The sequence below is a fragment of the Gambusia affinis genome, linkage group LG16 (assembly GCF_019740435.1).
Source record: "Gambusia affinis linkage group LG16, SWU_Gaff_1.0, whole genome shotgun sequence".
Taxonomy (NCBI): domain Eukaryota; kingdom Metazoa; phylum Chordata; class Actinopteri; order Cyprinodontiformes; family Poeciliidae; genus Gambusia; species Gambusia affinis.
Window position 1 is genome coordinate 6,289,574 of NC_057883.1, and position 12,791 is coordinate 6,302,364.

General features: G+C 40.3%; 1 protein-coding gene across 10 annotated transcripts in view; it reads left to right on the plus strand.

The window, feature by feature from the left end:
• syne1b (spectrin repeat containing, nuclear envelope 1b) overlaps positions 1-12,791 on the plus strand; it is a 100,981-nt gene that overhangs the window by 73,019 nt on the left and 15,171 nt on the right. For all 10 annotated transcript variants that reach the window (XM_044142328.1, XM_044142336.1, XM_044142337.1 and 7 more), the window contains 26 exons: positions 30-188; positions 1,276-1,485; positions 1,588-1,689; positions 1,805-1,924; positions 2,022-2,222; positions 2,595-2,768; positions 2,904-3,035; positions 3,650-3,846; positions 3,930-4,062; positions 4,743-4,925; positions 5,135-5,284; positions 5,507-5,683; positions 5,788-5,943; positions 6,037-6,192; positions 6,347-6,517; positions 6,611-6,744; positions 6,861-7,065; positions 7,777-7,959; positions 8,059-8,205; positions 8,302-8,456; positions 8,595-8,742; positions 8,824-8,918; positions 9,032-9,266; positions 9,757-9,951; positions 10,564-10,689; positions 10,794-10,949. In XM_044142328.1, coding sequence (XP_043998263.1) covers positions 30-188; positions 1,276-1,485; positions 1,588-1,689; positions 1,805-1,924; positions 2,022-2,222; positions 2,595-2,768; positions 2,904-3,035; positions 3,650-3,846; positions 3,930-4,062; positions 4,743-4,925; positions 5,135-5,284; positions 5,507-5,683; positions 5,788-5,943; positions 6,037-6,192; positions 6,347-6,517; positions 6,611-6,744; positions 6,861-7,065; positions 7,777-7,959; positions 8,059-8,205; positions 8,302-8,456; positions 8,595-8,742; positions 8,824-8,918; positions 9,032-9,266; positions 9,757-9,951; positions 10,564-10,689; positions 10,794-10,949 — 4,200 coding nt within the window. The remainder of the gene's footprint in view (positions 1-29; positions 189-1,275; positions 1,486-1,587; positions 1,690-1,804; positions 1,925-2,021; positions 2,223-2,594; positions 2,769-2,903; positions 3,036-3,649; positions 3,847-3,929; positions 4,063-4,742; positions 4,926-5,134; positions 5,285-5,506; positions 5,684-5,787; positions 5,944-6,036; positions 6,193-6,346; positions 6,518-6,610; positions 6,745-6,860; positions 7,066-7,776; positions 7,960-8,058; positions 8,206-8,301; positions 8,457-8,594; positions 8,743-8,823; positions 8,919-9,031; positions 9,267-9,756; positions 9,952-10,563; positions 10,690-10,793; positions 10,950-12,791) is intronic.

Below are 12,791 nucleotides of genomic sequence, written 5' to 3' on the forward strand. Positions count from 1 at the left end.
TGTGGTTCGATATGCATTTTTCTACGTAGGCTGGAGGTAGAGGTGAAACCCAGGTGGTTCAGATGGAGCAGCAGCTCTTCACGGCCGTGTCAACCACGTCTTCCTGGCTGGATGGAGTGGAGAACAACGTCTTCTCCGGCTCTGTGCTCCTGGCTGAAAATGCAGAGACCCAGTTACAGAATCAAGAGGTATAAAAATGACAGATTTTACATTAGTCATTTTAGATCAGTTACCAATTTTTGTCTTTTTAAGGTAATTTTTCTTTGTAACTTGTGGTTGTATGGCTCTAAAAAAAAAATCTTAATTTTGTTGTATTGGTATTGTTGTATTTCAAAAATATCAGAAATCCTCACTTTGCTTTCAAATCAATTTACTAACAAGGCAAGTAGTGAACTGGCTGCTCCCTGCGCGGATTTAAAGTGAGACCAATGTAGAAAAGGATCAATGCAACCAAATCTGGCAGGTTGATCAGATCTTCCTGGTTCAGTGAGCCAGACCGTCTTGATGGCTCCTGTGTCGAGTTGGCTTTTTTTCTACTTTTTTTTTTTTTCATCGTGTTTAAACAGCAGAAAAAAAGCGAGGAACGTAAAACAAACTGCCTCTGATGACTTAAAAATTATCTTCAGAAACATTTTCAAAATGGTGGCCCAAACAAGAACAACAAAAGAAGTGGTTACATATTTTCCTATTTTAAATTTTTTTTAAAAAACATTTATTTATTTATCTGGCTTTGCGTTTAGCTTGATTGAAGAAGATGACTCTGTATCTCTTTTTTATTAATTGAACATAATTCTCTAGAGGGGCCGGCATTTTCTTCAGGCGTGGTCACGGCCCCCCTACATCCCTCTTTGGGGCCGCCACTGGAAACAGCCTCACTCACTCAAGGTTTTTCACATGTAATTTAACAAGCTTGAAGTTTCACATCCAGCACACGACTCACTGTTTAGAGCGCAAACATTTTCTGAGAACCTATGTTAGAAAAGTAAGAGCCTTCACTTTACAGAACATGTTGACATGTAATGACAGACATCCTCCACTTATGATCGCAACAGCATAGGAAGGTCTCGTCTTGAAGGTCTTGAAACATCATGTTCAGGATGAGAGTTTAGACTTGACCAGATTTCAAATCACCACAAAGACTGATTGAAAAGAGAAGTTAAATGTGCCTGAGAGCTCAGATCTTATGTATTTACATGCGCTAAATTTCTCAGGTAATTTTAAAGCTGAATGTTATTTGAACAAATCCAGCTATTTCTTTTTCCATCTTCTTTTCAGATCCTGGAAAAAGATGTGAAACACGTGACAGAAGAGGTGAAGCTCAGCCAGGCTCTGCTGGCCGGGTCTTCAGGGTTGAAACATGAAGACCGCATGCTGCTGGAGGACAACCTGGACTGCCTCAAGGAGAGATTGGGAACTCTTGGTGGAGCTCTGGGTCAGCGGCTTGACCACTTGAGGACCAGAGCACACAACCTCACCGCCTACCAGGTTCAGCCTTTACTTTATTCTTTCCACATTTTTAAACTTTATTGTACTGAATTGTAGCATTGTTATTGCACATCTTACAATCAGATTATTTGTGTGAAACAGACTGAACTGCAGCTTCTCCAAACTGCTTTAATTGAGACTAAATGCCAGATCCTTCAAGCCCTCGCTGGAGCAATGGATAGACCGGCTTCAAAACAAATGGAGGTAATGAAAGTACAATCTTAACAAGACTGATTCTCAATGTGAGTGAGAAGCACAATCCGAGATCAATGATAGTTTTAGTTTTTAATCATTCATGAATGCCATTCACTTCTACCAGGTCATTGCGAGTGCAGAGGAAACCTTAAAGGACTTTGAGCAGAGAATCATAGAGCTGAAAACCAGAGGAGCAGCACTGCAGCCCGATCAGATTTCAGCAAACAAATTGCTTAAACTCCAGGTAATCAATAATATCTTTTAGATAAAGCTGCTTCATGTCACAAAAACGTAATTATTCTCTTTGGCAAATAAAACCATCACATGTTTTCTGCATGTAGGATTCGTACGAGGAGCTATTGATGACGGTGGGGTCGAGACGCAGCGGGCTGAACCACAACATCGCTCTGAAGGAGCAATATGAGCGTGCGCTGCAGGATTTGACTGACCTGGTTGACACGGCTAAAGACAAGATGGCGGCTGACCAGAGAATTGTGGCGAGCTCCGTGGAAGAGGTTCAAAATCATCTTGATAAGCATAAGGTAATTTCAGTTTGTAACCCTTGAATTTTGTCATTTCCAGTCGTGGAAGTGAAAATGTAGAAAATAATTCAATACTTTGTGCACAAGAATTTGACAATAAGAATGAAATGCATTATGTACATTAAATTTATGTTGGACTTCAGTGGATGGATTGGGGAGAAAATTCTGTGTCTGTGTTTTAAAATTTTCTGAACGCAGTAACTAAAGTATTTTCCTTCTCATAGTAAAATGCATCAAAGTAAAATATAGTATAGTTTATGTTATAACATAGCAAAATGTGTGAATACTAATGCATTGTTACTGCTTAGAATAGTGGGCTTTGTGAATGTTTATTATCGACCCAATAATTGCATTCATTGTCATTTTTCCTAGGAGTTTTTCCAGAGTTTGGAGTCCCACATGATTCTAACAGAGACATATTTTAGAAAGATCAGTTGCCTTATGCTTCCCAAAGAAAACCAAAACCTGGAGGAAACGCTTGCAGAGGCTCGGAGTGTCCTGAAAGAAGCACACAGCAAAGGAGTTGAACTGGAAAGTATCCTGGAGGTGAGGAAAATCTAGAATGTACTCTGTACAAACTTTAAACCAATATATGCATGAACAAAGAAATATTACTCTTCACATTCTGCTATTTGTTAATGTCGTCATGATTGAATTGTTCACTTTTTTTCGCCCTCTCAGACTTGGTGCCGTTTAGTTCAGGACTACCAGAATCTAAACCGGCAGCTGGAGGCAGTGGAAGGAAGTATTCCCTCTGTCGGCCTGGTGGAAGAAACTGAAGAGAGATTAATGGACAGAATCTCTTTGTATCAGGTGCGACGTGATAGCAGAATAGCTTTAGGGCGAGATGTGTTCATATTTAATAGTTTAGCCAGAACACTGCAAAAAATTTTTTTATCTTACCAAGTATTGTTTGTCTAGTTTCTAATGCAAATATCTGAGCACACTTGAATTAAGACAAAAGTAACTTTTCAGCAAGATATAGGAGCTTGTTTTAAGTCAATAATCCCTTAATATGAATGAAAAAGTACAAGCTCCACTGGCAGGTTATTTCACTGATAGCGTGGGAGAAATGTCCTCTTCTAAGGGGAATTATCTGCTGTTGGAACTAATACTTTTTCATCCTCAAAAGTTACTTGTAAGTTATTTTGCACTAGAAACTAGACCAAAAACACTTGGTAAGATCTTGTGTTTTTGCAATGATCCGATTGATTAGATGTTGTTACTGTAGTAGTTTCTCATAGAAATTACCCCTATAGATGTCATTTCTTGCAGAAGTATTTTCTAGCACACTTCTCGAAGGCTTGCAAAGCGAAAGTCACAAGATACTTTAGAATCATCATGTCAATTTGTTTTTGCTTGGCTCTTTTCAGGTTCCAGTCCAACAGAAACAGAAAGATAAGTTTTGTGTGCTCCACTCTTTGCAGGATTTAAAGGGGAGACTGACAGAGCACCAGCACAAGCTCCACCAGGTGCTGGACGATGGTCGGCGTCTGTTACAGTCGGTCTGCTGTCCCGCACTGGAGAATCAGCTGGCGTTGCTAGGGGAACACTGGCTGAGCAATACAGCCAAAGTCAACAAGGAGCTCGAACGCCTGGAGGCAATCCTAAAACACTGGACCAGGTCAGAAATACCTAAACTACTTTTAACTAACTTACAAAACTTGTATATATTTGTATGCATCGTTTTTAATGGTGCTTCTGTAGGTATCAAAAGGAGTGCGTGGAGATTAGTGAGTGGCTACAATCTGCTCTGGAGCGTCTGGAGTTCTGGTATACGCAGGCCATGTTGGTCCCACAGGAGCTGGAGACCGTCAGGGACCATCTGGCTGCTTTTCTTGTGAGGCCACACACACACACACACACACACACACACGCACACACACTCACACACAAACACACACACACCCACACAGTTTTTTTTTTGTTGCTTTTTCTCAGTGTATCTGAATACATTAGAGACTTCCTAATCAAAACCTTTTGTCCCTGATACGATTCGGAGAGTTTTAATAATAGACTTTAGCCGATGCAGAGTTCCAGTCCAACACAACATCAAGATCTTTTTCCTTTTTTTAATAGATTTTCAGTGTAGGAAATCAAACACACGTCAACACACAACAGTCGAAGGAAGCGCAGCATCAATCACAAGACAAAACTTTGAGTCTTGAACAGCATTCGTAAAGGAACTTTGACTCATGGGACTTGAAGGATTTGGTCCATTTAGTCCAAATGCTCGTTTGCATCCGCAGTGAGAAAGACAACTTTTCCATGACATATATTTCATCTATTTTGTTTATGTAGTCATCAGTAGTAGGGGACTCCACTTTCTAACATTTGTTAGTGTTAGTTTTCTTATTTGCAACAAGTAATATATTCATTAATCTTTTATCTGCATCTCTCCATTTAGACAAAGGTATATCACTCAAGTATCGAAGGAAATATATAATTAACATGTTCTCATATCTCTTCCCAGTAATTTCTTCACTGAAAAACACTCAACTCACGACTTTCTCTCTCCAGGAGTTTTCAAAAGAGGTGGAAGGGAAGTCGAGTCTGAAGAGCTCAGTCGTCTCAGAGGGAAACCAGCTGCTGCGGCTAAAGAAAGTCGACACGGTGGCTCTGCGCTCCGACTTGGCTCGCGTCGACAGCCAGTGGGCCGAGCTGCTCACGCGCATCCCTGTGGTTCAAGAGAAACTGCATCAGGTAAAGTCACATGCAGCCACGCTGAACAGGCTTAGCTACTTCAGGGCAAATAGGATTACCTCGTCCCACTCCTTCACACACTTTTGATATGTGACTGTTGACCCAAAACCTGCGACGCATGCATTCTCGTCCTCCATTTTAAAACTGTTTTTATGCATTCATCCCCTTTTTCTTTTCTTCTCTTTTTTTTTCTTTTTTTTTTTGTTTAGATCCAAATGGAGAAGTTGGCTTCCCGCCATGCCATTTCTGAACTTTGTAACTGGATTTCACTGATGGAGAGTGTGATTGAGGAGGATGAAGAAAACCTCAAGAGCGCTGTTGGATCAAATGTGATTCAAGACTACTTGCAAAAATATAAGGTGGAACTTTTTTAGTGTCATTGAATCCCAGCATTAATTTTAATTTGACTTTAAGGGATGTAGTGTATGATGTAAAAACTGTATTCAAAATGACTCTTCTTTGCCTTTTTTAACAAATACACATTCAAGTTTTGTTTTTTTTTTAATTTGGCTCACAATTCGTCATATTAAAAATCTGTGATTGAATCCTTTGGTTGAATCCCCCGTTTTCCACCGTTTTAGGGATTCAGAGTGGATTTAAGCTGCAAGCAGCTGACTGTGGACTTTGTCAACCAGTCAGTTCTACAGATCAGCGGTCAGGACGCGGAGAGCAAGCGCAGCGACAAAACCGACTTCGCTGAGCGTCTGGGAGCCATGAACCGACGCTGGCAGATCCTACAAGGCTGCATCAACGAGAGGGTGAGCCCATGATTTAATGAGATTATTACAACATATCTCATTCGTGTTGTTTAACTGTGTACCATAAAGTCTAAATATTTTATGTTACATTTTAATAAATTAAGATCCAGTTCCTGGAGAGCCTTTTAAAGATGTGGCTGGAGTACGAGTCCAGCGTTCAGATCCTCAAGTCCTGGATGACGTCTCAAGAAGAACGGCTAAAGAGGAAACACAGAATAGAAGACCTGACGTCGGTGCAAAATGCCCTCAAAGACTGTCAGGTGTGTCTGATATGTTACTCCAGATCACATCTTTACCATCTTTCATGTATGTGGCTTTAGTTTTTTGATGGGAAAACTTTGGATATCTTTTAGGAAATGGAAGAGCTGTTGAAAGAAAAAGAGAAAGAACTGGAGAGAGTAGAGGAGCAGGGCTGTGCTCTTGTTCAGAACAAGACAGATGAGGCTTGTGCTATCGTCATGGAGACCCTCCAAAGCGTCAATCACACCTGGGCCAATCTGGACCACTTGGTACTTAGATTTTTGCTTCAGCCTACATATTTATCTGAGTTGTTGGGTTTCATTCCTACAAGTTCTATATCCTGTTTGTTGCCTATTTCTCTTTGGGGCTGACCTTCCAGTTCACAGAATGTCTCTCTGTGTTTTCACATTTCATCTTTAACAGATAGGACAACTGAAGATTAGCCTGACTTCAGTGCTGGATCAGTGGAGTCTGTACAAGCGGGCTTCAGAGGAAATCAATGGCTATCTGATGGAAGGACGATACTCTGTGTCCCGTTTCCGCCTCCTCACCGGTTCTCTGGAAGCTGTTCAGCTGCAAGTGCAAAGTTTGCAGGTCCGCTAACATAAAGTTTGGATTTCCGATCACATAACTTAGCATTAGGATGTGTTTAGCATTCAGCATACATTTGTGTTTTGTACTGTAAAGGATCTGCAAGAAGAACTGGAGAAACAGGAAAGCAGTCTGAGAAAGTTTGGAGCTGTGACCCACCAACTTCTGAGGGAGTGTCATCCTTCAGTGTCAGATTCCCTCAACAATTCCCTCAAGGACGTCAATGCAAGGTGATTTTTCACAAAATAAATACTTGTTTTATTCTTTTTCTTTTCTGCAAAGCCCACATATAATGAACTTTGTCTTTGAGTACGTTTAATTTTAGTCTTTCATTCTACACACTCAGATGGACCGGCCTACTGGAGGAGATAGCAGAGCGTCTGAAGAGCAGCAAAGCCCTGCTTCAGCTGTGGCAGCGCTACAAAGAACTCCACGAGCAAAGCTGCAGCAGCATTCAACTCCAAGAGGAGAAAGCAGACCAGCTCCTGAAGAGCACCTGCAGAAAGGACATCGCTGATGAGGAAGTTTCCAACTGGATCCGAGAATGCAGCGTGAGTCGGATCGGGGTGACGATGGGTTTTAGCTCCAGACGACTTTTACCAGCTGGTCGTGACCCTTCAGGCTAGTTTTACTGTCGGCTTTGAGAAGAGGTTTCCGAGTTTCACGGTGTGCAGTGTTAGTTTTCTGGCACACATTTTGTTCTACAGGTCAAAAAAGTTCAATGTGTTATGTCTTTCTTCCAGGAATAACTTTATTTGTTCCTCTAAGGTTAGATTTGTGAAGTGTATGACTCATACGTAGTTCCATCAGTTTTGTCGATTCATCAATTTTCTGTTTTTGAAGATTTACTTTCTGAAAAATTTTGATTGATTTATTTTTTTGTCCCACGAATGCTCTTCTTGTGTTTGAGTGGTGTTAACCTGCCCAAGAACAACAAATTCGATTTATTTTGACTATGAATTCAGGTCAACTCACATAAAGAATTATTGAAATAAAAGCCAGTCTTTTAAGACATTTTTTTTTATTTGTATTTCTTTAGGAAAACAAGTGGGAAAAGAAAGAAAATGTTTAAAATCGTAAATCAAATTTGGTATTAAAAAAACCAGAGGTGTTTTTTTAAGCCTCATCTTCCAGCCCTACTCTTGTGTGTCCAGAAATTTCTCCAGTTAATCACCAAATAATGTTGCTCTGTTGCGTAAAACTCCAATAAAGTATTGGTGTTTCTGAGTTTTTCATTTTATCTGTGTGGTTCTGTTCGCCAGGAGTTGCTGCGATCACAGGCTCCGGTGCAGGCCTCCCTTCAGGTTCTCCAGGAGCTGGGAGAGCAGCTGAAGCAGCAGGTGGACACCTCAGCAGCATCCGCTGTCCAGTCGGACCACCTCTCCCTCAGCCAGCGCCTGGCGGGCGTGGAGCAGGCCCTGAACAGACAGCTCACCGCCTTGCAGGTGAAAAAGAAAAAAATAATATTCATGACAGATTTCTGCATAGATATTAATTGTGCAAGTGCTCATGAACGTCACATCTATGCGTGTCTCCTCTGTCAGACGGGAGTTCAGGACTATGAAACTTTTAATAACCAGCTGGAGTCTTTGGGCTCCTCGTTGGTTGAAGCTGAGGACGCCTTGAGAGCTCAAGATCCCAACGGCTGCACCGACCTGCCCGTCATCCAGGACCGCATGGAGGAGCTCAAGGTTTCTGGTTGCTTTCTTTTCACGGGTCAGCTGGATAGAACTGCCTGTGAACAAAACGTGAAGAACCCATACCTTTGTTTCTGCTTCTTTTTCCAGAGGCTCATGCTGAAATTTAGCAGCATGACGCCTGAATTGGAGCATCTGAATGAGCTTGGGTATCGGCTCCCTCTCAACGATTTGGAGATCAAGCGCATGCAGAACCTCAACAGAAGCTGGTCGACAGCTTCAGCCCAGACCACAGAGAGATTCAGGTGTGACATGTGCATCCCCAAAACTGTTATTAATAATCCAGAGAATACAGGGCATGGTTATTAAAGGAGATTTCAAAAAGGGTTAGATTTGGGATGTCGTGGCACGCCATATTTTAAATTATTTTTGCTTCCTTGCAGCAAGCTTCAGTCATTCCTGCTGCAGCAGCAGACCTTCCTTGAAAAATGTGAGACATGGATGGACTTCCTGCTACAAACAGAAGACAACCTGGCTGTGGAGATTTCTGGAAACTACCAGAGCTTAATAGATCAGCAAAAAGCCCATGAGGTTTGAGTCCGTCCCACATGAAGCATCCTGACACTAAATATTGCCGTTTCTTTCATGCTGGTGACCACATTTTTATTGCAGCTATTCCAAGCTGAAATGTTCAGCCGCCAGCAGATCCTCCACTCGATCATCAGCGATGGACAGAGGATGTTGGAGCAAGGTCAAGTAGACGACAGGTGAAAGATCCTACGACGTTTTTTTATCTGCATGGTTTATTTGTCACGTCTGAACTATTAAGTCCAAACTTTATCGTGAGCCAGAAATTCACTTTAATGGATTGTGCTGGCAGAGACGAGTTCAACATGAAGCTGACTCTCCTGAGTAACCAGTGGCAAGGCGTGGTGCGCCGCGCTCAGCAGAGGCGGGGCATCATTGACGGTCTCATTCGTCAGTGGCAACGCTACAGAGAAATGGTGGAGAAGCTGCGCAAATGGCTTCTGGAGGTCTCCCATCCTGCAGAGGTGCTTCAGTCAGGAAACACGATCCCTCTACAACAAGCTCGCTCCATGCTTGATGCTGTCCAGGTACAAAATAATAATAATAATAATCCATATTTTTGAGATCTTGCTTTGTTTTTTGGTCGTCATGATAGAGTTTGTTCACCGCAAACCTCTAAAACCTTCATAGAACATATTTTTATCCTTTTTATTATTATTATTACGCCATGGACTCTAATAAGTAATAATTGCATGACTTCACAAGTCAAATTAGATTTTATTTTTGTAATATCACAGTGTCTAAACAAATGCCGCTGTTTCCAAAGTTATATTTGTGAAAAAAAATCTTTCTTCCACTCCACAATTATTCTCTACTTTGTGTTGATCCGTCATGCAAAAGCTGAATGAAAAACATTTATGGTTGTAACATGAAAAACTCCAAAAGATATGGTTCATTCTTTTTTTTTTTTTTTTTTAAAGCTTTGCATTTAATACTGAACAAAATATGTGAAATTGTTGGTAGGGCAGGATGCTGGGGGTTTCTGTCGCCTGATGAGATTCACTCTTCCTTCTTCAGCTGAAGGAAAAGGTGCTGCAGCGTCAGCAGGGCAGCTACATCTTGACGATAGAGGCTGGCAGACAGCTGGTCCTGTCTGCAGACAGTCGAGCCGAGGTGACCCTGCAGACGGAGCTGACGGAGATCCAGGACAGGTGGAAACAAGCCAGCGCGCGCCTAGAGGAACAAAAGAAAGAGCTGAGCTCGCTTCTGAAGGTAACGCGGACAGAATACATACAGTTTAATGGACGGATGGAGTTTTACAAATGCTACATCCTCTGCATTTAGTTTGGATTTTATGCAACAAAAAAAAGTCCAAGAAATGGCAAAGATAGTAGCAGATATGGAAAAAATAACATTCCCACTTTAAAGGTAAATTATTTTTTAATCACTGGAATAAATGGGGAAAATATATCAAACTGTACATGTCAGAAAGGATACCACTTGATTCTGGTTAGCTTTTTTTTATTTTTTTTAATCAAGATTTACTGATTCAATCTATTGTAAAGTTTATCAACAGTCCCATGTAATGCTACCCTTCATCTCTTTGGAGGTTTATTTGTTTTTATGTGCTTCATTTCTTCTATTACAAATAAATCCCAGGTATAGTCATAAGTAAGAGTGTTATATACGGTGGAATGAACTGTTTTTGTTGTTTTTGTTTTGTTTTTAACTTAACTCATACAAACAATTCTGTGCTCATTGAATTTACCATCAGAAATGTAAATGTCACCATCTGAAAATAAAAACAAACAAATAAATACAGCTCAAAAGGACCTTTTGGCCTTTATTCCTACAGTTTACCTGTGTATCTGTGTTCATGTGCAGGACTGGGAAAGGTGTGAGAGGGGGATTGGAGGATCACTTGAAAAACTCCGAGCCTTCAAGCGGCAGCTGTCTCAACCTCTTCCTGAGCACCACGAAGATCTCCAAGCGGAGCAGATTCGCTGCAAGGTATCCGCAGGGCTGTTTTTAGTCGTTCAGTAAAACTACTTTGAAGAAACTGGTTGATTACGAATGGATTCTCTGATGGTAAATCCACAATCCCTTATTAACAGGATTTGGAGAACACATTTGAAGGCTGGACTGGAGATTTGGCTCATCTGACTCTGCTGAGAGAGTCTTTATCTTGTTACATCAGCGCAGAGGATCTTTCTGTTCTGCAGGAGCGAATTGAACTTCTGCATCGACAGTGGGATGAAATCTGCCACCAGGTACAGTCCTCTCGATGTTTGAGTCATTTTATAGCTGCATCTTTCTAACTGATGACCTGAACAACCGTCTTTTTTTTAACATAAACTAACCCTTAACTTACATTTTACATTATTTTTACAAGAGTTTTCAGAACCCTTTGCCTTTTTCAAAGATATTTGTGTTATAACCACAAACATCAATGGGGTTCATTATGCTAGTGCATGCTTGTATAGAAAATCTAGAAAACTATATGCTTCTTTTGTTTTGTATTGTGTTTTTAAGAAAAAGTCTTGTACGCTAGGCATTCATTTGATTTCAGCCAAGCTTAGCGGTATTAAATCCATTATTGAAAAGGAAAAAAAAATGAACCTGAGATTCTGCCTGTATGGTGACTTTAGAGGACGTGGAGAGATTCATACTGTTATTGGGAGAATCCGTAGAAAGAACAATATATCCTGGTCTCCACACATCTCCCCTTTATAGAGAAGTGTCAAGAAGAAGAGAATTATTGTTAAAAAAAAAAAGGAAAAAAAAGGCACAAACACCTCTGTTTGCAGTTTACCTCAGGCCATGTAGGGGACATAAGAGACAGATAGAAGATATTTCTTGGGATAAATCCTAACTGTCTAGTCAGAGCCTCTCAGTTCAATTATATGAATTCTCCTCAGCAAGTTCTCCACTCAGTTCTGGTGTCCCTCAAGGATCCATTTTGGGCCCTCTATTGTTTTTTTCTACTACTACTACTACTACTATTGCTAGTAGTAGTAGTAGTAGTACTACTAGTAGTAGTACTCTCTCAGTGACTAGAGTACTAGTAGTAGTAGTAGTAGTACTAGTAGTACTACTACTACTACTACTACTATTATTATTAAACAAATTAACTTGTTGAGCAAGGAAATAATTACTATTTCTTTTTTTTTATCTCAGTGACGAGAGATAAAATCTCTTTTGGTTTAAATTGGGTTTATTTTAATTCACACATGCCCCCTTGTTGTACTATCTGTGTTGTTTTATGTATAATTTGATACCTTCTTTTACTGACCTGTTCTGCATTTTGATCTGCTTCAAATCTTAAGTGTCTGAATAAAATATGAGTCGATTGTAGTTGGTCAGAGCTGATAAGAAGATGGAGCTAATTAAACCGCAGTCCTGTGAGAAAGAAACTCTGTTCAGTCTGACTGAGCTTGAGGTGTTTCACAAAGAAGAACGGGTAAAGAATCTGAATCTCGTTCAAAGTTGGTAGAGACCCTGAAAAATCAGCAGATGTAATTATAGTAGAAGATGGTTTTACAAAGAACCGACTCTGACGCACTTTTCAGATTCTTATTTGTTAAGGAGTTTGGAAACCATGTGTAATTTTACTTTGTTATAATTTTGCAGTACTTTGTGTTGGTCACTAATACATTGCATATTACTAGGACGATTGAGTAATGTTCTAAATTATTGTAACATTTGTATTGCTGAGTGTGTAGTCCCTCAGGAAACCACAAGGTGTTGCTAATGTCAGAACTTTAATAAAAGATAAAAATAAATGTACAGGTAACTAAGATTAATGTTGATCCACAGTCACCATTACATCTTGCTACCATTCATAATATAGGGAATAGACTAGAGTATTTATATAGTGGTTATTTGTTTAGTTTATAATTTTTTAATTTATTTTTGAACATGGGTTTCAAACCGATGGCATTTTCTTTATCCAAATCTTTGTTCATGTTTCTGTCTCTGGCTGCACCATTGCAAAGTTAGAGCGTTACTGAAACCTCAAGATTTTCTGCTTTGAGTTGCTTCCTGTGCTTCGTAGATAAAAATGCTCTCACAGGAAGCTCAGAGGCACACACACGTTGTGAAACGCAAATGGC